At 32.3% G+C, this 25841-nt stretch overlaps 2 protein-coding genes across 5 annotated transcripts; both read left to right on the forward strand.

Moving 5' to 3' along the window:
• The first annotated feature begins 8539 nt into the window (after window positions 1-8539).
• LOC109193422 (glucose-6-phosphate 1-dehydrogenase, chloroplastic) lies at window positions 8540-12607 on the forward strand. Its single transcript, XM_019344286.1, has 10 exons — window positions 8540-9034; window positions 9555-9787; window positions 9920-10014; window positions 10217-10331; window positions 10698-10903; window positions 10986-11135; window positions 11227-11347; window positions 11450-11679; window positions 11753-11953; window positions 12047-12607. Exons 1-10 carry the CDS (start codon window positions 8839-8841, stop codon window positions 12294-12296), a joined length of 1797 nt encoding a protein of 598 aa, XP_019199831.1. The 5' UTR covers window positions 8540-8838; the 3' UTR covers window positions 12297-12607.
• A 1397-nt stretch (window positions 12608-14004) lies between these two features.
• Window positions 14005-17738, forward strand: LOC109193414 (exocyst complex component EXO70B1). Of its 4 annotated transcripts, XR_002056275.1 has the most exons (3): window positions 14005-16084; window positions 16820-16919; window positions 17641-17738. XR_002056275.1 is itself a non-coding variant. In XM_019344271.1 (2 exons), exon 1 carries the CDS (start codon window positions 14095-14097, stop codon window positions 16075-16077), a length of 1983 nt encoding a protein of 660 aa, XP_019199816.1. In that variant the 5' UTR covers window positions 14005-14094; the 3' UTR covers window positions 16078-16084; window positions 17641-17738. The 4 variants fall into 4 exon arrangements, 3 of the variants coding, with proteins under 3 accessions (XP_019199816.1, XP_019199815.1, XP_019199817.1); XM_019344271.1 differs by lacking the exon at window positions 16820-16919; XM_019344270.1 differs by lacking the exon at window positions 17641-17738 and having other exon boundaries at window positions 16820-17393.
• The last annotated feature ends 8103 nt before the right edge of the window (window positions 17739-25841 follow it).

Here is a 25841-nt window from a genome sequence, read left to right on the forward strand (position 1 = left end):
ATAATAACTCCCTTAATTGCTTCTATTTCATAATGTTTATTTCTTACATTTTTGTCTTTTTACACTTTTGTCTTCTAATATTTTTGTCTTCTTGCTCTTTTATTGATAAGTCATTTCTTCTTGATAGTTTTTGCTACCATTTGATTATACTTTGCCACTTATCTTTGGCTGAATTTTATTTCATCTGATCTCTTGAGTTTTTCCAAGCATATTTCATCAACATTCCCCATTCCTTAATCCATAATAACTTAAATGCAACTGCCCTTTTGGACTCTACTTTGGCATGCGTCCGAACTAATGTTAACAACTCCTTTATACAAATGGTACGGAGTAGTTTATGTATTACAATGTGAATTTTACTTAAAACACATTTTTAGGTAAGTGGATGTGAACTCTTTTTTTTTTTTTTTTTTTTTTAATTAAATTGTTAGTTAATTTTAAATTTTAATTAACCTATAATTTTTTTTTTTTTATAGTTTAGTGATAGTTTATTGACCAAATTTAGGAATACCATTTTCCCTAACTCAAAATCAATTTAAGGTAGTTAGAGACTGATATTGATATTAAAGCTAATCTATATCTATATCTATATATATATAAAACTAAAATCCTCCTAGCCAAGTTTCCCCCCCAAAATTTAGGGACATTTTTGTAATATCATCTATTATATACAATTAGTATTTAATATTGAATTTAATACATATAATAATAATAATGATTTTAACCGTGAATATTATGTATGGTAACAACACGGATTGCGAATGAATATTATGTATGATATTGTAAATGTACTAATTGGTAATCAATTTATAGTAATGTAATAATAAAAATATTCTTTCCAATAATAATCAATTTATACTGTGTATTTTAATTTTATGTATGGTCACTTTTTATTGCTATAAAATGATGATAGGACTTGCTTCCTCCCAGTGCACTACTCGTCACAGATTTAAGAATCTCTCTTTAAGTTTTTTTTTTTCAAGAATGACGGATCACCGTCATTGTTCCCAATCTGCACACAAGAGAGAAACTGTGCAATAACGTTGGACAAAGCGTAATGTATTCAACTTGGGGGATGGAGTTTCGAACAACAATATCTTCGTAAGTTCTCTCTCGTGTATTTTTTCAATTCTTATTTCAAATTTATTCATACACATAGATAATTTGGTTGTGTGTTTACATATATTTGTTCTTTGAATTCGTCCACACTCAAGTATGACACGGTTTGCAAACCAACAATTATTTGAAGCTAAGTTGTTCAATTGGTTTGTGATGAATATGTACGTGTGATTGTGGCAGGGCATTGCAGAAGTGATTTTTTATAGTCACTCAGACGCTATGAGAGCCCTAAGAAAGCACCAGAATCTAGCCTTGGACGGGAGATTAATGATGATATATTAAAGTTGTAGAAGTTTAATTTTCAATTTCTCAGTTTAAGATGGGAATTTTTTGTATGTAGGAAATAACATTCAATATTCATGAGAAATGTTAAATGTACGCACGTAGATCAATTCATGTCTTTGTTCTAATCAATTTCACAACATGCATTATAAGTTCCTAACTGTGACAAAATAACATTACTAGGCGTATTTTGTGTAGCTTAAGCTTTAGCATGTAATTCGAAGGAAGGTTGCTTACTATTTTGTTGCAAAAGTAGTGCGAAAACAGGAAAACAAAACAAGGTAATTGCAGAGCCTAATGACGTAATAATATTTTTTTGTATACACTAATATAAAGTCTAGATAATTATATTATTTGATTAATTAAAATTAATTCTTTAATACCTTATTTCTTAATATTATTATAGTACAATCATTTCGGATATTAATATATAGATTTTTGATTTCGTGGACAACTTAATAAAAGATGAGAAAATGACTTAATTAGTAATATATGTATAGTAATTTGCCGTCTAATTATTGACTTAACTATTATATATAAAACCAGCTTATTAAAAGGTGTGAAATGGTGTATAATATTTTCTTCATACACTAATATGAAGTCTGGATAATTATTTGATTAATTACATTTAATTCTTTAATATCTTATTTCTTAAAATTATTATATTACAATAATTTCGTATATTGATATGTAAATTTTTGGATTTTGTGGATAACCTAATAAAAGGTAATAAAATGACTTAATTAGTAATATATTTATAGTAGTTTAATTTGTCTAATTATTGGCTTAATTACCATATATAAACAGTCTATTAAAAGATGTGAAATGGCGTAATACTATTTTATGTATACACTAATCTGGATCATTATTTGATTAATTACAATTAATTCTTTAATATCTTGTTTCTTAATATTATTATAGCACAATAATTTTAATAATATGTAGATTTTATTTTATTTTATTTTTTTTGTGGACGGCCTAATAAAAGGTTATAAATGGTTTAATTAGTATTATATGCATATGTATAGACGTATACTAGCTTCAAAAAAGTAATATATGTATAGTAATTTGTCTAATTATTGACTTAATTACCAAATATAAAAACAACCTATTAATTACCATATGAATAATAATAACTGTATAATGAATTGAATAATTTTTAGTGTAATCTATATCTATATATTAAAGGAAACGGAATTCACTGATTAATTAATACTAACAATAATCAGTAAAAAAAGATTTGTAGTAAAATAGGAAAATAAAAAAAAATCTTAATTCACTAAAAACTGAAAATATAAACGGAATTTACTGATTATTACTAATAATAATAATCAGTAAAATAAGAAAATAAAAAAGGAGTCTTAATTCAATGAAAATGAAAAAAAAACAGAAGATTGAAAAAAAAAAGGATAACAGTAAAAAAAATTCTACCAAAAATTAGAAGAAAAAAAATCTTAATTCATCAAAAATAGAAAAGGAAACAGAATTTACTAATTAATTAATACTAATAATAATTAGTAAAAAAGTTAGCAATAAAATAGAAAAATAAAAAAAACATCCTTAAGTCACTAAAAATCTATACTATATACTATTATTAAAAATATATAAAATCATCATTTCTTACTTTCCCGCCCAAACAATAAAAAAGGGGAAAAATTACCAATTAATAATATTAATAATAATTAGTAAAAAAGTTCGTAGTAAAATAGAATAAAAAAAACCTTAATTCATAAAAAATTGAAAAGGAAACGAAATTCACTAATTAATTAATACTAACAATAATTAGCAAAAAAAATTGTAGTAAACTAAAAAAATAAAAAAGGATTCTTAATTCACTAAAAATGGAAATATAAATAGAATTTACTAATTATTACTAATAATAATCAGTAAAATAGGAAAATAAGAAAAGGAGTTTTGATTGAATGAAAATGAAAAAAAAAAACACGGAAGGTTGTGAAAAAAAAAAGGAGTCATAATAAGGATAATAGTCAAAATAAAAAAAGAAGAAGAAAATCCTGCCAAAAATTAGAATTCACTAAAAAAAGATGAAACAGAATTCAGTCAATTCACTGATTAATTAATACTAATAATAATCAGTAAAAAAGTTAGCAGTAAAATATGAAAATAAAAAAAATCATTAATTCACTAAAAATTGAAAAATAAATGAAATTTACTGATTAATACTAATAATAATCAGTAAAATTTGAAAAAAAAAAAGATTTTTAATTCAATGAAAATGAAAAAGGAAACGAAAAGTTGTTAAAAAAAATATCATAATAAGAATAACAGTACAAAAAAATACTTACCAAAAAATTTTAAAAATAAAAAAATCCTTAATTTGCGAAAAATAGAAAAGGAAACGAAATTCACTGATTAATTCATACTAATAATAATCAGTAAAATTATATCCTTTTTTCAATAATGAATATTTTCTTAAAGTATATACACATATTATTCTTATCAATATAGAATTAAAAGTATATATATATATATATATATATATATATATATACACACACACACACACACACACTTAATGTATAATAGTATTAGTACAAAATAAATTATACTTTCCTTAATAATTAATTATTAATATTATTGCCTAATAATTATGTATTGTCACATTTTTACAGGGCGTTTGGTTGGAGGGGGGGAATTATATGGGAAAGGAATTGTAATTCCATGGGAGTTGAATTACTGGGAATAAAGTGGGAATTTAAATTCCAGTGTTTGGTTGACATGAATAGAATTACTGGGAATTTCAATTCCAATGTTTGGTATACATGGGAATTGAAAGGGAATAAGTAGTATAAAGTCAAAAATGTCCATTATTGTTGTTAGACATTAATTTTAAGTTAAAATAGGAAGGGGTAATGTTGACTCATCACTATCTTTTTTTCTCAGGAATTAAAATACCAGGGGGGGACATGGGATTTTAATTCCATGAAAATGGGGGAATTGCAATTCCATGAAAATGGGGGAATTGCAATGCAATTCCCTCCAACCAAACTACGGAATTTAATGGCCTTTGGAATTAGGTGGAAATTAAGTGGGAAGGGAATTTAAAATCCCTCCAACCAAATGCCCTGTTAGTGTAATTATTATGGTAATTTGTATACATATATATTTTTATACTTAATGTATAATATTATTGGCATAAAATAAATTATATTTAACTGAATATATAATTAATTTTTAATATAATTTTCTAATTTTTATTAATGGTAATTATTTAATAATTTTTCTTTCATTCTTTCGTGTAATTATTATGGTAATGTATTTAAATATTAGAAGAGAACAAATACTATAATTAATATAATTAATAAAATTATTATGGTAGTTGCCACAATATTTGGTAATTATAATTAATATAATTATTGAAACTGAGAAATATAAGATTTCTTCCCTAGAAAAATTTGTGACAATTTTATTAAATTATAATTAATAAAATATGAAATATAATTAAAGAAATGAAAGTATAAAATTAACGAAACATGAATATTTATAATTTTTTCTAAAAATATAAATACACTTATGCACTATAATAATCATACAATATTTAAATGCTACTTTTTAAATTTCTAAATGTAATTTTTTAATTATAATTATATCAATATAAATTATAATTAATGAAATTATATTATAAAATTTTTCTATATACATATTAATAAACATTATGTGTATATACAATGTATTATACAATCATATAAGAAAATGCGTTCGATATATATATATATATATATATATATATATATATATACACACACACATGTTTTTTTTATTGATTTCTAAGTACAATTCTCTTAGTTAGTATTCATATATTTAGAATTATAATATATATGAAATACAATTAGGAATAAATCATCTTAATTATGTGTACAATATCATTTCTGTTTATAATAATTAAAGAAAAAATAAATATGTGAACCAATGATTTCAAAATGAGATTAATATACAGTTTCAAATAAATATAACATGATTAGACGATTTACTTTACTTAGTTTTAATTTTCTTAATGAAGTGACTTTTCTTTATTCGTTTTTTGATGGAATACTAAGGGAGTGTTTGGATTGTTGGTAAATCTATAGTATAATTAAAAACAAAATTTTATTTACTTGATTTTCCGCCCAAACAATAGTAAATAGTAAAGGTAAATTAAAAAATGAAAAGAAATATATCGCAATAATTCTCTACATCATCATCAATTAAAAAATGAAACAAAAATTAGGTAAATTGGAAAATAAATGAATATTAATAACTGACTGAAAATTAAAAGTGAAAAAAGAAACAGAAATTACGTTAATTGGAAAAGGAAATGAATATTAATAATTCACGAGAAAAGGGTCAAATAGACCCCTAAACATTACCCTAAAGGTCAATTAGCCCCCTAAACTTTAAAAAATGTCAATTAAACACTCAAACATGCTAAATTTGGTCAATGAAGCCCAAAAATCGGTAAATGACCTGTTTTTACCGGTCATTTTAATTCCGGCGACGAAATCCGGCCACCGGTGACGAATTCCGGCCACCGGCGAATTTTTCCGGCGGCCGACGAATTAATTTTCTGGCCGTCCGGTCGTCTTCCACCGGAGAAGACGACCGGACGGCTGCCTTCTCCAATGGAGAAGGCGGCAGGCGGCCGTCTGCCGCCTTCTCCAGTGGAGAAGACGACCAGATCTGGTCGTCTTCTCCATTGGAGAAGATGACCAGATCTGGTCATCTTCTCCAATGGAGAAGACGACCAGACGGACGTCTTCTCCATTGGAGAAGACGACCAGATCTGGTCGTCTTCTCCACTGGAGAAGGCGGCAGACGGTCGCCTGCCGCCTTCTCCATTGGAGAAGGCTGGAGAAGGCGGCCGTCCGGTCGTCTTCTCCGGTGGAAGACGACCGGACGGCCGGAAAATTAATTCGCCGGCCGCCGGAAAAATTCACCGGTGGCCGGATTTCGTCGCCGGAATTAAAATGACTGGTAAAAACAGGTCATTTACCAGTTTTTGGGCTTCATTGACCAAATTTAGCATGTTTGAGTGTTTAATTGACATTTTTTAAAGTTTAGGGGGCTAATTGACCTTTAGGGTAATGTTTAGGGGTCTATTTGACCCTTTTCTCATAATTCACTGAAAATAAAAAATTATCCATAATTGACTAAAATGGAAAAGAAAATTGTGATTATTGCATTTTAATTTTTCACAATAATATTACACAGTAGAATAAATCAAATCACAATTATATCATAAATCTTTTACAATTTTAAACAATGGAATAGAAATTAAAAATGGAACGGAAATATTTCAATAATAATATTCTACATCATCAATTAAAAATGGTTCGAATAGGTAAAAATATCACTGTATCTGATATTCTAATTGACTGAAAATAAAAAAGAATAATTGTCTAAAAATGAATCTGATATTACTAATTGACTGAAATTATAAAAGGAAATGAATATTAATAATTGACTGCAAATAAAAAATGACTAAAATGAAAAAAGAAATTGATAGATCATTGCATTTTAATTAAAAAATAGGACGAAACTTAAAAATTAGACGCAAATATTTCAATAATAATATTCTACATCATCAATAGTAAATGCATATTTTAAACGATAGTAAAGGTAAATTAAAAATAGAACGAAAATATTACAATAAAAATATTATAATCATCAATTAAAAATGGAACGAATATTATGAAAAAATATCAATGCATCTAATATTCTAATTGACTAATTGACTGGAAATAAAAAAGAATAATTGGCTGATAATGAATCTGATATTACTAATTGACTGAAAATAAAAATGAGCACTAATTGACTGAAGTTCTACCATTATATATTTTTACCCGAGTCACCCATCCTTTTGGACTAAAGGTGTTAGCTCTAGACGAAGATGAACAAGATTGTGTTGTTACTACCAATTTGTCTACAAAGAGGTTTCAATAGTTTGTAAAATATAATCTGTGATATTATGTTTTTTTTTTTAAATGGCAAAATTGCTATATATCTAGACAAGAAATATATTTTCCATACAAATAAATTAGGATATCAATTAATTTTTATAACTGAATTGCTAGAGAACGAGCAAATTTGCCTAATTTATAAAAATACTAAATAATGATAAATAAAATCTCCAAAGTTACAGCGCCGCATGCGTACATCTATATATTAGCTATTAATTTGAGCAATTAATAACATAAAAACACATAAACGATCCAAACAATACCTTCAATTGCACTATATAATATTTGATGTTCTAATTTAAATAATTATATATCAATCAAAATATTCTTAATATATTACAACAAATTCATTTCGTGCATCGCACGGGCGCAAATACTAGTACAGAGTAATAACTAAAGCATAACCTTGACCCTTAAACCAGTAGTAGTCCTTGACGAAGTGAACACTTAAATCATATATCACATCTACTTTAATCTTGTAGATGAGATTATTTTGCTTAAAATAGTGTTTCTTAATTATATTATATACTATATATTTAAATGATGTTTTACTTCTCAAATAAAGTCACTTTAGACTAGTTTTTTTTTTTTTTTTTTTTTTTTTTTTTTTTTTGCCTTATGAAGCACAAAGAATCAATACCGTCCCATTGGGGCTCAAATTCATGACATCCTATTTGGAAGAGTTACTTCATTGCCACTAGACCACAAGATCATTGACACTTTAGACTTGAATTATTTATCTTGAAATTAACATATTGGGTGTGTTTGATAAATAGTTGATAGTTGTTAGCTGACTGAGTTAATGAGTTTGAATAGTTGATACTGACTGTAGAAATATATTTGGTAAATTAGCTGTTAGCGGATAGTTAATTACATACAAAATGATTTTCTCAAAATGCTGATCGAATGAATTTTAACATTTTAAGCAATAAATTGTTACAAAAAATTAAGTAATTATATTGAATATTTAATAAATCAAACAGCTAATAGTGATCAAATAAATTAAAGTTAATTGATAAATTAACTATATTACCAAACAACCATCAACAATGTATAATCAAATTAAAACTACGGAGTACAATAATTATGGGGTGGCCTTTAGGTTGTTTAAAAAGCCATGTAAGACCAATGGCTAATTAACCCATTAGCCTAAAAGTTGAAAGAACAAACGTATTTTGAATACTCAAATAGTAGAAGCCTGTTACGTTGAGAAATGAGAATGAGGAGTGCAAGCAAGTACGGCGCTATATACAATATAGTTTGTTGCTTGCAAATCCTAAAACTTAACTCCTATACGAGGAGCAGCCTTTCGGAGATCTCAAGGGTCTGTCCGTCTTCTCGACATCTCCGAACTCATTTGACCCCTATAACCACTAATCCTCTTTCATTCTTTCCTCTGAAAACTTAGAACCCATTCTCGCAATTCTGTTATAATCTGCTCCGCAGGATACTTTCTGAGATTCTTTATAGAGATTGTGAAATGGTGATTTCTTCCGCGGCTAATTGTGCTTCATCGTCGGCGGCGGCGGCGGCGGCGGCGACATCGCACTCAAATTCATCGTCTGTAGTCTTGCGTCACCATAAGAACATAGCTGTTTCTTCGATCTTTTCACGGAAAGTTGCCCCCCGGGATATTTCTTTACTATCTAAGCGAAGCCCATCGCGGAGTGTGATAAGTACGAAAGATGCCTACTTTCTTTATCGCCATTTTTTGTTGTTCTTTTGAATCTATAAACTCGCTTTGGGCTGTCTTGATTCTATACTGTTTATTTGAAAGCTTCATTTTTTAGTATCTTCAATTAGTTTGTTATGCATTAGTTTACTATCTGGAATCTGGAGCTATGCAATTGATTACAAAGTTTCTTGCCATATGTGAAAATTTTGAGTCTTTTTAGCTGGATTCTATGAATTTCAATTGCTTTACTTTTTTATTTTTTAATCACAGATTTTCATTTTACTTGAAACTTTAGTGAAATAGTAGGATTATTAGGGTAATTACTGTCTTTGCTGGTCTGTGTTATATTATTACCCTTAGTTGATGGCTTGATGCATAGTTTATTAGTATTATTGAATCAATGGCATCAGCACTGTGTTATTTGCTATAAGATGTATTCAAGAATTGTATTGTTGAGAGATTTTCAGGTTTGTGTGTTACCCATTGTTGATTTTTGTGTGTAAATGGCACTTCGATTTTAGGTTGTGTAGCGTCTCCATTGGCTCCGACAGGGAATGAAACTACAGCGAAGAAACTGAAAGACACGGTGTCATCAGTTTCCCCGCCTGAGGAGCTTAAAGATGCTGTTATGTGTTTTAAGAATAAGTGTAATTCGACTGTCAGTATAACTGTCGTGGGGGCATCTGGTGACCTTGCTAAGAAGAAGATATTTCCTGCACTTTTTGCCCTTTATTATGAAGATTGCCTCCCTGAGGTCTGTCTCGAAATTCTTTCCTCTTTATACATTATACCAGCATGCATTGTTTGTTGTTCGTTTGAAGAACCATATGCTTAGAATGGGTTTTATAAGTAACTTATTTGTTTTATGGTTTTATGGGGGTTTCAGCACTTTACTATTTATGGTTATGCCCGGAGCAAGATGACTGATGAAGAACTTAGGAACATGGTTAGCAAAACTCTTACTTGCAGGATAGATAAGAGGTAAAGCTTTTCTATTCTAATAGTGATTTGATGTCCTGTTATACACTACTGGACAGTGGACACCATGGCACTGCCATATGTTTTTCGTTTTAGTCCTTGCAATAAATGTTTTGGTCTTTCGCTATCTCTCTAAGCAGGGGGCTTCACGGTGATTGTAATGTTTGTTGATTGGCTAATAAGCTTTGGTGAACTTCATGTGCAGGGAAAACTGTGGCGAAAAGATGGAACAGTTCCTAAAAAGGTGTTTCTACCATAGTGGCCTGTATGATTCGGAGGAAAATTTTGCAGAGCTTGATAGAAAACTCAAGGAGCATGAGGTATGTTGCACTAGGTTCTCAAATAGTTAGCCTATCAGCCAATTTTGGCTTATTTGACCACTATTAGCTGTTTGACTTGGTTAAACAATCAATGAGTGTTTGATTAATTAGCTTTTTGTAACAACTTATTGCTCCAAAATGCTAAAATTCAAAATGCTACTCAAAGTAGCTTTTTCAATCAGCTTTTTGAGAGAGTTAGCTAACAGCTAATTTACCAAACACTTTTCTACAATCAGCTAATGCTATCAACTAGTCAAACCCACTAACCCAATCAGCTAACAGCCATTTACCAAACACTCCCATTATATCTTTATGATTATGTTCTCTTTAGGTTCTGGTTTTGATTATCAATTAGCGTATTTACAGGGTGGGAAGCTTTCCAATCGCCTCTTTTATTTGTCGATTCCGCCAAACATATTCATAGATGCTGTACGGTGTGCAAGTGTCTCTGCGTCGTCTGCCCATGGATGGACTAGAGTCATTGTGGAGAAGCCCTTTGGTCGGGATTCTGAATCCTCTGCTGTGTTAACACGATCTCTTAAGCAGTACTTAAAGGAAGATCAAATTTTCAGGTACGAAAGCTTGCCCATGATCTAATTATGTCAATCAAATCTTTTTTTTTTTTTTTGACACTTTACCCTCATTTTCGAATAGGATTGACCACTATCTGGGGAAGGAGCTTGTGGAGAATCTTTCTGTCCTCCGCTTCTCCAACCTTATATTCGAACCACTGTGGTCAAGGCAATACATAAGGAATGTACAGTTTTTATTTTCTGAAGATTTTGGCACTGAAGGACGGGGAGGGTACGTTTTCTTCTTCTCTAAGGCCTATTTGCGTAATCCAAATAATTTTCGTTAACTCATCGTTCCTGATGCATTATAATGCTATTCCCAGTTACTTTGACCATTACGGGATAATCAGAGACATTATGCAAAATCATCTTCTTCAAATCCTTGCCCTCTTTGCCATGGAAACTCCTGTCAGTTTAGACGCAGAAGATATTAGGAATGAAAAGGTTAGTCCTTTTATTACAAGGCTTGCTGTTATTATTATTATTATTATTATTATTATTTTATTTTAGTTTTTAGTTCTCTTTCTGACGGGTGGTGTATTCCAGGTAAAAGTCTTACGTTCCATGAGGCCTTTACAACTTGACAATGTGGTAATCGGGCAATACAAGGGGCATACGAAAGGGGGAGTTACTTATCCAGGATATACTGATGACAAGACTGTACCAAAGGATAGCGTAACCCCGACATTTGCTGCTGCCGCTCTTTTCATAGATAATGCTAGATGGGATGGTGTGCCGTTTTTAATGAAAGCCGGGAAAGCTTTACATACCAAAAGGTAAGTTAAATCATGTGAAGTCTTGTATTTCCTTCCAATTTTTCAGTTATTTATGTATTCTGCTTCTTCCCAGTGCCGAGATTAGAGTGCAGTTTAGGCACGTGCCGGGAAATTTGTACAACAAAAACTTTGGCTGTGACCTTGACCGGGCAACAAATGAGCTTGTTATACGTGTCCAGCCCGATGAAGCTATTTATTTGAAGATCAATAACAAGGTCCCGGGTTTGGGGATGAGACTGGACCGCAGTAATCTGAATCTTCTATATTCAACCAGGTACCTTTTTCAAATACGATTTGCTGAATCTTCTATACTCAACCATGTCCCCGCTTTACAACTTTTATTATTTTTTTTTAATTTAAATTATAGGTACTCGAAGGAGATCCCGGATGCATATGAAAGACTGCTTCTCGATGCTATAGAAGGCGAAAGGAGGCTTTTCATTCGCAGTGATGAACTCGATGCTGCTTGGTCTCTATTCACCCCGGTATTAAAGGAGCTCGAGGGGAAGAAAATAGTTCCCGAGTACTATCCCTATGGAAGTCGAGGACCCATCGGAGCACACTACCTTGCAGCAAGATACAACGTGAAATGGGGCGATCTTGGGGTGGATCAATAACTCTCTCGAGTCTGGAATTCATCATCATCTTAACCAAAAAGCCATTAAAGCTCAGGAAGAACACTGTTAAGATCTGTAAAACTTGAGTGCCAGTGAAGGTGAAAGAAACATTAGTTTAGTGAGATAGATGATAGAACCCAAAGATGGAAAACTGGGGAAATTTCTATCTTTTTTTTTTTACCTTCAGTAATTCTTTTCCTTGTCAACTATCTATCTTATTGGTTGAGATTTTTCTCCTAAGGAGACATTATTGATCTCTAACTTCCTTTTTGTCCTTAATTCCTTAATGAACCATGCAATGTGTGACTTGAGGGAAATATGCATATCATGTGCATCTGTTTTATTTGATAGTGATGCAATCATGTGCATGTTTGGTATTTCTTTTATTTTGTCTTGTCTTCATGCAGCATCACGTAATTAAGCTGCAGCTACTTCATTGTAGCAGCACCTATGCATACATCACACACATGTATCATGTCTTTATTCCGATGCATCCGTAGTTATTGTGTATTCAAGTGTTGTTTATGACACATTGAGGTTTCGTATTGTTATGATTAATGTCATGGTGATATTTTGTTGCGTAGTTAACCTGTATACGCGTGTTGTTTATATTAAGGTTTTGTGGTGATATTTTGTTGCGTAGTTAATCCTGTATTCGAGTGTTGTTTATGCCATATTGAGGTTTTGTGTTGATATTTTGTTGCGTAGTTAACCTGTATTTGAGTGTTGTTTATGCCATATCGAGGTTTCGTGGTGATATTTAGTTGCGTAGTTATCTTGTATTCAAGTGCTTTTTGTTGCGTAGTTAACTTGTATTCGAGTATTGTTTATGCCATATCGAGGTTTCGTGATGATATTTTGTTGCGTAGTTAACCTGTATTTGAGTGTCGTTTATGCCATATCGAGATTTTGTGGTGATATTTTGTTGCGTAGTTAACCTGTATTTGAGTGTTGTTTATGCCATATCGAGGTTTCGTGGTGATATTTTGTTGCGTAGTTATCTTGTATTCAAGTGTTGTTTATGACGTATCGAAGTTTCGTATTTGTTATGTTAATGGCATTATGATACGTTAGAGAACTAATAAGGATTTTTCAACAAGTAATTCACTATCAGAAACATAATAAATGGATACCATATTTGATTTGATCTTTTCATTCAAATAAGGACATAAGAATCCTATATAATAATATAGACATGATCTTTTTTGGTATATTTAATCTCTTTTAGATATTACATTTTGAATTACATTGGTGATAAAAAAAAAATGATTGCAAATAATATATATAGATTATAAAAAAAAAATTAGTGGAATCATATAAATAAATAGATTTTAGTATTTTATTTATGAGGTAAATCTTTACTCATAAAAAGCGAAATATTCATGCACAAAGAGTCAACATTGCCTCCAGTGAGGCTCGACCTTATCATTTAGGCTATGTTTGACAAACTTAACTGAAAATGAAAAAGAGCTGAAAGTTGAAAAGCTATAAGTTAGGAGCCGAAAACTGAAGAGCCGTTAAAGTAATTGTTATGCTTGAAAAAAGGACATATTTATAAAATTTAAATTAGTATATATATTGAGAAAAAAAAAAAAAGAAAAAAAGAAAAAAGTAAAAAGAAAATGAAAAGACACATGAGCTGAAATTAGATGAAGGATATATATATTTAATATTTATACGCAGAATAATACGGAAAAGGGAGTAATAGATACATACGGTGAATGAGTGTGTATATATATAGAGAGAGAAGGAGGGTGGTGTAGAGAGAGAAAGAAAGACAGAGAGACATAGAGGCGCGATGGAAGGGCAAGATAGGGTTCTGGCGACAGCGCAGCAGATCGTGAAGAGCCTCCACACCTCCACAAACGTCAACACTGATGACATGCTTCTCATCTTCTCCAGCTTCGACAATCGCCTCTCCAACCTCTCCAATTTCATGGCTTCTTCTTCCGCAACCTCTACTCCTTCGTCCGCCAAAGCTGCCGCCGCCGCCGCGGGAGACGACGATTCCTTTCTCGATCGTCGCTTCGAGGAGGCTGAGAAGCTTATCCTGGACGGCGGCGTCGGCGATCCCCCTTCCTCCGAAGTCTACCTCGCTGCCGTTGACGAGATTATTCGGTTGACCGAGGATCTGGATCTACCGCCGGACAACGCCGATGCCGTTATGGACCGAGCGGAGGCTGCTCTTCAGCTTGCCATGGCACACCTCGAGGAAGAGTTCCGTCACATCCTCATTCGGAGCACTATCCCCCTCGACTCCGAACGCCTCCACAACTCCTCCTTCCTCCGCCGCTCCTCGATGTCTGCCTCTGCTTCTGAAATTCCTGATTTCGAGACTGGCACTGTTTCTGAAGGTCAGGAGGACGGCAGCAGTGGGAGGTACAATCACTTGAGGGGGCCCAGCCTCGGAGGTATTGAATTGTCCCTCGATTTAATCAATCCTGATGCTACTGTTGACCTGAAAGAGATTGCAGACCGTATGATCCGATCCGGCTATGAAAAGGAATGCTGTCAAGTGTATTCTACTGTACGTCGAGATGTACTGGATGAGTGTTTGTCGATTCTTGGCGTTGAGAAGTTGAGCATTGAGGAAGTCCAGAGGATCGAGTGGCGATCTCTGGATGAGAAAATGAAGAAATGGATATATGCTGTGAAAATTATGGTGAGAGTTCTTCTGTCTGCTGAAAAACAACTTTGCGAACAGATTTTTGATGGCTCTGAACTGACCAAAGAAATATGTTTCATTGAGACTGCAAAAGGGTGTCTAATGCAGCTCTTGAATTTTGGGGAGGCTGTTGTCATAGCCCGGAGGTCTTCAGAGAAGTTATTTAGAATTCTGGACATGTATGATGCTCTTTCTGCTGTTTTACCTGATTTAGAAGTTCTTTTTTGTCATGAGGCTGGGGAAATGGTCCTTAGCGAGGCTAAGGGAGTTTTGGATGGCTTAGGAGAAGCAGCTATTGGGACATTTGTGGAGTTTGAAAATGCAGTTCGGGGAGAGGCTTCCAAAACACCTATACAAGGTGCTGAAATTCACCCATTAACTCGCTATGTTATGAATTATGTTAAATTGCTGGTGGACTATAGCAATACAATTAATGACCTTTTACCGAATGTTGAGAGTGAGTTGGAATCTGATGGCCTGCAAGTTGATGATAGCAATGATAGCGAGTTGGAGAGTAAATCACGCTTTGCAAGACGGTTGTCCTTGTTGATAAAGTCTTTGGAAGCTAATCTTGAAGAGAAGTCGAGGATGTATGAGGATAGTGGGATGCAATATATATTTTTGATGAACAATTTACTGTACATAGTTCAGAAAGTTAAAGACTCTGAGCTTCGGAAGCACTTGGGTGATTTGTGGGTACGTAAGCGGCATGGTCAGGTCAGACAATTCGCCACAGGTTATCTTAGAGCTTCATGGAGCAAAGTGTTGTCTTGTTTGAAGGATGAAGGCATTGGTGGCAGCTCAAGTAGTGCCTCAAAAGTTGCCCTGAAAGAAAGGTTTAAGAACTTCAACGCCTGCTTTGAAGAACTTTATAGGATTCAAACTTCTTGGAAGGTGCCAGATGCTCAACTTCGTGAAGAGCTTCGAATATCCATTTCAGAAAAAGTGATTCCAGCATATCGCTCCTTTATGGGGCGATTTGGTAGTCATCTAGAGAGTGGCAGACATTCAGGGAAGTACATAAAATATACGCCTGAAGATCTAGAGAATTATTTGTTGGATCTATTCGAAGGAACGCCTCTGAACATTCATCACATGAGAAGGAAAAGTTCATAAAATGCAGGTTATTTTCTGTTTGCCTCACAAGAAAAAGAAAAAGAGCCTACTTTGCATTTGCAGAATCTCTGTAATTTACCCCATCCATGTTAAAAGAATGAAAGTTTCATTCCATTTCTTTGTTAGTTTCATTCTTCTATGAAACATTCCCATTATACAAACTATGAACAGTGCTGGTATAGTTTCTGTATTTAGAGCAAAACATACAAAATTCCATGGCTATTTCCGTTCAACGAAGAAGATAAAATCTGTAGATGCATTATTTAGATAAAGGTATGAACTTCCGAGTGGCAAAGCAGTTTGCCTCTTCATTTTAATGTTACATTAGTGTATGAATGGGGCTATTTCAGTCTCAATTATTGACTAAAATTTGCATGATTTGTCCATCAACAAGGACAACATTCTGTGGGATGCAGAAAGAGATAAAAAGGATGAAAGTAATTTTTCAAATGTAATATTCTTGAGTGAAGCTGATCTGCTTAAGAAATTAAAATGGAATTACTGTTATGTTATATATATATATAATGCACAAGTAATAGCATCTCCGTTTCTTAGTTCATTATTTTACTTTTTGATATATGGTTTTCCTTTCCCTGAACCTACATGATGCAGGAGTTTTGCACACGACATTTCGTTATTTTAGACACTATGCTTTTCAAATCGTTCAAAATGGGCTAATGACTTCAACTTCTTGCATTGAAGCAAGTAGTAGAAGGTCCTTAAGCTTTGTAAGTTTGTGCAGGTGACCATCACGACCTTTATCTTGCACAAAGTTGAAGAATTTCACCTTTTGATCTCAAAAATTCTTTTGGAGACATGGTTTGCTAGTGGTTGTTTCAAAGGTTTCTGCTTTAACTTGATGATATCTTTATTTCACGGGCTTGCATTCTCCAAAAGCGATAACTTATTGTGCATATACAAGTAATTGTGCTTATGGGGTTGATGATATAAACCACAAGACAATATATTTTCTAAAGTCAATGTGTAATATGAAGTTATGAACTTTTGCTAGGGTGATATAGTGTTATTTTATTTTTATTTATTTATTTATTTGTTTTTAGGCCGATAGGCAAAAAGTAAGTTCACTTGTTTGATAAAATTCCCACATTGGACTTTTCCTCTTTTTCTCAATTAAATATCAGAAAGACAGAAACCCTTGGATTCCTTCCTGCTGCATGACTGCCCCTTTTTTCTGCTCTGCAAAAACTGTCGAGTTTTGGATTGGTAGTCCTCAATTATGTGAAGTACGGACTACGGAGTAATATTTAAATATCTATATTCATATGCTAAGCCAGTGTACTGAGAATGAAATAAATTTTTTAAAGTATGAATTATGTACCATTTTTAAGTTGCAGGAAAAGTAAAATGAATTAATTTCATTTGAGGATGATTATTACATTCAAACTGATTGAGGAATATGTTTGGTGCCTAGGAAATGTGAAATTGTGAATATATTATGGTTGGGTTGATCATAGACTCAAGAGTGGAAAATTTGAGGTTTTTAGAGGCTGAAGTTTGCTAACAATAGAGTAATTAGAGTAGCAATATGTGTCTATTTTGCAGGTTTTGTGAAGGAGATCAATGGAGGAAAGTAAAATCTGGTTTTGGGAAACAAGATATGACTGTATAGTCTATGAAAGAAATGAAGATTTTGGCTGCAACAGATCAAAGTAGGACAGAAGAGATATCATATGAAGCTTAATGAATCAGGGAGTGTAATATAGCTTTTTCTTTCATTCTTTGCCACTCCCGAGGCTTTTAAGTAACTTGCTGATATGTTTTATCAAATCAAGAAATGGGTTCATCTCAAAAACAGCACAAGCTCTTCTACGAGAAGGTACTGCAATCTTTGTTTCGTTTTTGTTTTTTTTTTTAAAAAAAAAGGTTTGTTCCTGATAGATGATGTTGCAGGTTTCTTGATTCGGCCCCGATTCATGTAGTTTTCTCGTGCTCTTTCCTTCTTCTTCTTCCAAAATACTGTCTACTGAACCATTGTTCTTTACTTATCTGTACTTAGCTGTTGTGTTGGTTCTCATTATTCTGGTTAAAACTACATTTGTTGGCAGTTGATACAGTAAAGTTTGAGGTTAGATTCACCACAGGTGAATGCCCATCACTGTTTCTTGGAATCGGACCCTACTGATCCTGCTTGGAACTATGATGAAATTGAAGTGATCAAAGGTTCCTCCCTAGGCCCTACCAGCTCAATAATTGTTTTACCTTCATAGGATGATTACAACAATTGATTGCCAATGTAGGATTAAGGGGTGTTTGGTTCTGGAAAATATTTTTCATGGAAAATGTTTTCTTAAAAGTGGAAGAAAATTTTGTTTTATGTTGTTTGGTTGAATGGAAAATATTTTTTTATTCAAAGTGGAGTTCATAGAGTTGAGGAAAATAAATTCTGTGGAAAAGCGTGGTACTTTGTTTTCTGACTTGGAAAGAAAATATAACATAGATGGACTATTATATCCTCGTGAAAGTTTTTAATTACATAACTATATAATAATATAATTTATTATCATTATTATTATTGTTAAGGACATATTGATTTTTATATTTATAAATTGTTGATAATGGATTCTATGGCACCCCAACTCAAAATATAGTACTGAATTTGTTGGATACTAATCCATTTTATGATGGGCAACCCGATCCAGCCCATGATGATTCATGGGATCCAGACCATCTGTATTCTGTCACAACAATCCCAGTAAAACCCCAACATTCTTCACACAATTAAATCGTAGATCAGGTTCATTAGGACTATATCTCATAATCATGCTAGAATTCTTCTTTTTTATATTCATTGTATTATTTTTTGTCTGATTAGGACTCTTTATATCCAGATAAATAGTCCTTTCATGTATATTGTATTATTCAAGTATTCAATAATGTTTTTTTTTTTTTTTAGTTTCATCCATCCATTTTTGTTGTGAAGGACCTCACCATCAATCATATTCTACTTAGAGGAGAGAGCTCAGGGGACTATACAAACTTCCGGTACAAAAACGTGTGACATTCGTCATATCCAAAGTGTCATTAGAAGTTTGGTACAATCGTCTTGGTCACCCTTATTCTAGAGCACTACATTAAATTCTACGTCATTGTTCAGTGCCAAAGTCATCAAGTGATAGTAGTAATTCTATTCGTTCTGCCTATCAACTAGGGAAATCCAAGATTTCCTCTATAAAGAGCTACAACATCTAGTTCGTCTATTTTAGATTTAATTTACACAGATATTTGAGGACAATTCTTGATTTTATCGAATGTAGGTCATCGTTCTTCATTGTATCTATTGATAATTATTCTAGATATACTTGGTTCTTTATCATGAAACTAAAGACATACATCTATGCTATTATTAATCAATTTAGAGCAATGGTTGAACGTGCATTTTCCACCAAAGTCAAAGCCATTCAGTTTGATCTTAGATGGTGAATACAAGAAGTGAAGAAACTTGGCACTCTTTCTTAGTCTTGGGATTAAACATTGCCAATCATGTATCTATACTCATGAACAAAACGGCCGCGTTGAGAGATATCATAGACATATTGTTGAACTGGCCTTACGTCATAGACATATTGTTGAAATTGACCTGACTTTACTTGCCCAAAGCCTCTATTCCTACTAGAGCTGTCACCCGTCGGGTTGAGCTTGTCACCCGTCGGGTTGAGCTTGTTTAACCCGTATTTTTTACGATAACTCGTGTAGAGGTACAAGTTATACGAGTTGGATCATATAACCCGTATCCCCACCGAATTTTCAACCCGACTTGCATAGGCCGGGTTGGTTAACTTGTATTTTAGACGAATTGGGTTGGAGAATTTTCAACCCGACTTGCATAACTCGTGTGGAGGTACAAGTTATACGGGTTGATTGGGCCGTATAACCCATTAAAATCTTGTTGATAAGAAGACTACTTGAACCCTTGATCTTTCATTTAATTTACCACGATTGAAACCAACTATGCTAAGAACACATTTTAAACATATTTATATAATTATATATTTATTTAGATGCATTCAAAAAAAAAATATATTTATTTAGATCTTTTACAAGCATTCTTCCTCGCCCGTCTAGAAATCTTTATATCCCTATATATGCATATAGTTCCTTCATTCATGTATATTGTACTATTAAGTATTCAATAACACACTACTGGAAATTATGGAATTTACGACCACCTGAAAATAATCTTATATCAAGTCGAAAGCAAAAAGTGGTCAGAAATAGCAACAAAGGTTTTTCCGGATACCAAAAGTGGTCGGAACAAGGCTTTCGACTTGATTTAAGATCACTTTCAGGTGGTCGGAAATTCCATAATTTCCCGCAGTGACAATTCATTTTTCCAGAAATATTATTCTTCTCAGATTTATTGCTCTCACCAGATTTACTATGTGCATTGAACCTTGGTCTATAACTCTATATTATGTACATTCAATTTGTTACATTCAGTTATTTAAAATATAATCCGTGTTAACTGAATATACATTCACAATGGTCATGATAAATCTTAATTGACGATATAACGATTGCATTATGCAGGTTATGGGTTGTGGGTTACCCTGAATATTAAAATGAGAATAATAATATCTCAAAAAATAAAAATAAAAATAAAAATGAAAATGATGAGATTGAAATTGAAATGTGGACCGGAGGGTTGAGGGAGGAATGGCGTGGAAATGGGGCATGAGGAAGCTAGAATAAAGAAAAGCGATGCCGTAGTACTGAAAGGTGGACGGAGAGAATTAAATTAAAAGAGGTTTTTATTGTACGATATGATACACACCACACACATTATACATACAACGTAGCAGTAGTTGTTAGACGACCAAGTCCACATTTACAATCAACTTAGGTTTGATTTTTGTGTTCTCATTTCTCCCAATTGTCAATCCTTTTGGTATTAGTCAGTGTCCCAATATCATTATTTCTGCGACTTCAATTCCAAACCTTTAATTTGGATCCTATCCGACAAAACCCACATACCTAGCTAGGTTAATTAATTGATTGGAATTATATTGCTGCCGTTTCAACAATATAATGTATGTTCACATGCTGTGGCTGCAAATGGGGCAACGACTAATCAGTTTCAATGCCCATGCATACCATCATCTTCTACTATACAATTAATTAAATTCAATCAACTAATATCACTTCTTCATTCATTATAATTCATGGTGAATAACTGAACATACACATACAACATCTGGTATCTCTATTACGGTGAAACTAATTTGAATTTGGTTCAGATCACAGCCACTCTTTACTTGAGAAGGCGAGACCTAGAGCTCTTAGCTTTAACATGTTGCACTTCAATTCTACACGAGTCGGTCATCTAATCTTATAGTACAGTTGAATGACACAGCTAGAGTGAATATATACATACAACATCTAGTATCACCGTCCACTCTTTACTTGGGGAAGGTGAAACCTCGAGCTCTTTGACATGTAGTCACACTTTTACAGGAGTCAATCATCTAATCTTATAGTTGCATGACACATGGTGAATATATACATACAACATATGGCCTGGTATCTCTATTACTATGAAATTAATTTGAATTTGGTTCGGGTCACGTCCACTCTTTACTTGGGAGAAGGAGGACCTAAAGCTCTTTAACATGTTACACTTTTATAGGAGTTGATCATATATATGGTTTTATAATTGCATGACATACACATGGTGAATATATACATACAACATCCGGTATCTCTATTACTGTGAGATTAGTTTGAGTTTGATTCGGGTCACATCCACTTGTTACTTTGGAGAAGAAGGTGATTTAATTTAAAACTCTTTAACATGTCGCACTTCTATATAAGTCGATCATATCACTACAAGAAAAATGCATATAGAACCGTTGTCGTAGGGGTAAAATTTCTGTTGTTGAAGCCAGTGTTGTTGTAAGTCCTGTGTATAGACAACGGTTTTTAATCGTTGTCTTTTCTAGAAACAACAATGGTTTTTGAACCGTTGTCAATTAAGTGTTGTTGAAATCGGTGTTGTTAAAAGTCACGCACATAGACTAACGGTTTTTAACCGTTGTCTTTTCTAGAAAAGACAACAACGATTTTTGAGCCGTCGTCTATTGTGTGTTGTTGAAACCAGTGTAGTTAAAAGTCACACACATAGACAACGTTTGTCTTTTCTAGAAAAGACAACAACGATTTTTGAGCCGTCGTCTATTGTGTGTTGTTGAAACCAGTGTGGTTAAAAGTCACACACATAGACAACGTTTGTCTTTTCTAGAAAAGACAACGGTTTTTGAACTATTGTCTATTGAGTGTTGTTGAAACCAGTATTGTTAAAAGTCACACACATAGACAACGGTTTTAAACCGTTGTCTTTTGAACCGTTGTCTATTGAGTGTTTTTTAAACCAATGTTGTTAAAAGTCACACACATAGACAATGATTTTAAACTGTTGTCTTTTGTAGAAAAGACAACAGTTTTTAACCGTTGTCTATTGTATGTTGTTGAAACCTACTGTATTCTTAATAATTTGAAGAGTAGACAACGATTTTAACTATTGTCTTATATATGAAAAACAACGATTTTAAACTGTTGTTTTTAACCTGTTTAGATTTTAAACATTATATAAAAAACACTTTATGGAATCACCATAACCAATTGTAGTTACACAAAGTAATTGTGTGAATTAGGATGAATGTATATTTGAATTAGAATATAAGATTTTGGCTATATTATAATAAAAGTTTAATGGAATGTTGATACTTTGTGCGTTTGTTGTATGAGTCAACTCGTTTTGATTGTTGTATGGAATTTAATAATTTTATATTAAAATTTGATTAAGGGAAAATGACACCTTTTCCCCCCTGTGTTATATATCTATAGCATTTTTCTCCCCTAAATTATTGAAGTGGCTATTTTTCCCCCTGAAATATTAAATGGACATATTTACCCTTAAACTAAATATTTAATTTATTTTTTTTCTCCAACAAATTATGACCATAATTTGGTTCAAACCAAACAAACACTATAGCAACCAAACCGAAATATTCCAATTACAATTTAGAATCGAAATTCGATATTTAGAGTTTATTAAAATCGTGAACCGGAACGGACGGTTCATGTTCCGAACTAAAAAAATAAAATACATTTATTGTTGAATTTAGACTATTTTAAAATAAAAAATAAGATTTTAAAATAAAGACGGTTCAAAATCGCGAATCGAATCCGGAACCGCCGGTTCACGGTTCAAGATTCAATTTTTTTGATACATAATTTTAATAAATTGACATTTAAATATTGGGTTCTAGATTTGAACTATAACCGAAAACTATTAATTCGATTGCTTTAGTATCCAGTTCAATTCAAACCGATCCGTGGTCATCCCTACGTATACGCAATAATTTGTTGGAGTAGTAAAATAAATAAAATGTTTACTTTAAGGGTATAAATGTCAATTTAATATATCATGGGGAAAAAGCACCACTTTTAGAATAATTGAGGGAGCTAATGTGCTTACCTAAATAATTAAGGGGGAAAAAGTACTATAAGTATATAACTCAGGGACAAAAAGTGCCATTTTCCCTTTGATTAATTATATTTTTAAGTAAAAAGATCAAGGTTGAATGACTTAAACTTCATAACGTTCATTATTAACTCCCTCCTAATTAACCTCTCTCTCTTAACTTTCAATTCAAATTTATTACAAGCTACATCACACTAGTCAAAACGAGTTGAAATTAAATATGAACTGTTTAGACTAGTCAACTGGTTTTGATCCACTATAAAGTTTAACAATTTTATTTTTGTCTTAAATTTAAATTTCATATAATCTATTAAATTTGATTTTTTTAAACCATGAACAACAATAAAAAAACTTTTTGTCTTTGGCTTTATGAGTTTCTCGTAAAATCTTGCAAGAAGCCAAACAAAAATTAAAATTAAAAAGAAATTTGACAAAAACCAAAACCTTCATCCCCTCATATTCTCCCTCCTCCCCAGGGCCGGATTTTAGGCTGTGCAAGCTGGGCTACCGCACACAGGGCCCCCAATTTTAGAGGGGCCCCAAATTTTAGAGGTCCAATATTTAATTTTTACCTAACTAGTTTAGAAATAAAAATAAAAAGTTTTCAATTAAATCTAAAAAGGTTCTATGAAGAGATGGTAAGAATGTGTATTTAGTGTATTTTCACTTGGAGGTCAAAGGTTCCAAACTTGCATATATTGATTTTAAAAATTATTATTTTAGTAGGGCCACATTTATTTATCAGAACAGGGCCACAAAAAGTTAAAATACGACCCTGCTCCTCCCTTCTTCTTCTTCTTCTTCTTCTTCTTCTTTTTTCCTCATTTGCTAGGTGGTAGAAAAATTCAGGGTTCATTTACTAACGGAAATTGTTTTATGTTTTATATTTTCTAACTTTTCAGTTTCCATTCTCTATTTTCTATTTAGAAATCTTGTCTAGTAACACTTACATTTTCAATTTTTTTTTAGATTAACGTTATATAATTAACACAAGTTTCATTTCGAGTGATTTCTAGACCTTATATTTTTTCTGTTTATTTTCTATTTTTGTTCTTCAATTCTCCAATTTTCTAAAAAGTTAAAAAAAAAAAATCCAGTCATAACTACTTTCACACAAAGAGTCAATAACGCATTCACTAAGGCTCGAACTCACAACCGCCCATATGGGAGTCCAACCCGAATGTTATCTGTGCATAAGGTACTTGGCCTCACTAATCTTTATCTATTTTTAATTAATTGAAAAGTGATAAAGATTGAAATCACACATTTTTCAACCGTGTTCACTAAATCGAAACACTCCACACATGTATAGGAGGGCCTTGCTAGCTAGCTAGTATAAGCCAAAAATTAAGGAAGTGGGATTAGAATAGGGTTTGATAGATAGATTTAGAAAGCTAGTAAAGTAAGCAACTTTACTAATATATTTATTTATTTAAGAGTATAGTTGGACAAAAACTTAGAAATGAAGAGAGATGATTATGGTTGATACGTCAAAGGATTGGCTTTTAAGAATGACCCCATATGTCCCCAAGGTGCCCAGCAATCATCTCAATAATTCACAACCCCTCCATCCATCTTACTCCGATCATCATGCCCACCAACCTTTCTTTCTTCTATCCTATCCCAATCCTATCAATTTAGACTTTTTCTTTTTTTCTTTCTTTTATTTTTTTTCCCCCATGAATAATTAAAGAATCAAATGGCGTCAATTACACACTTTGTAGTAAAGTTTCACTATATTAACGCTGCAATCATGATATATTGCCACTAACGTGGCAAGCTCTGGTTGGTAGATGTGACCAATTAATTCTGAAACGCAACATACTTGTCAACCTAATTTAGCACCCGCTAGGTGTAGGTTGGCTTATGTTATGGGTCGGAGTCAGAAATATTGTTGACCAGGAGTAGGAAATTAAAGTATGTCGAAACATTATAAAAAATATTCATGACAAAAATTAAATAAAATTATTTGAATTGAAAATATATAATCATACATTATCTCTATTGATATGATATTCATAACTAATTTTTCTTTTAGTTAGGTCAATTTTAAAAATTATTTTGAATATGAAAACGACAATATATTCAAGGCTATTTTGATTAAATGATTCATAAATAGTCTCATTTTATGTCCTCCCAACTAATTAGGTTAACACATGTCTTTCCGACTAACTAGACAAGATAAGTTCTTTAAAAATTTAATTCTTGAGTTTGGCGGAACGAATTTATTGTTAAGTTATTGAATCAATTGAGTTGTTCTATA

This window comes from Ipomoea nil, unplaced genomic scaffold (genome assembly GCF_001879475.1).
Source record: "Ipomoea nil cultivar Tokyo-kokei standard unplaced genomic scaffold, Asagao_1.1 scaffold1875, whole genome shotgun sequence".
In the NCBI taxonomy this organism is placed as follows: Eukaryota; Viridiplantae; Streptophyta; class Magnoliopsida; order Solanales; family Convolvulaceae; genus Ipomoea; species Ipomoea nil.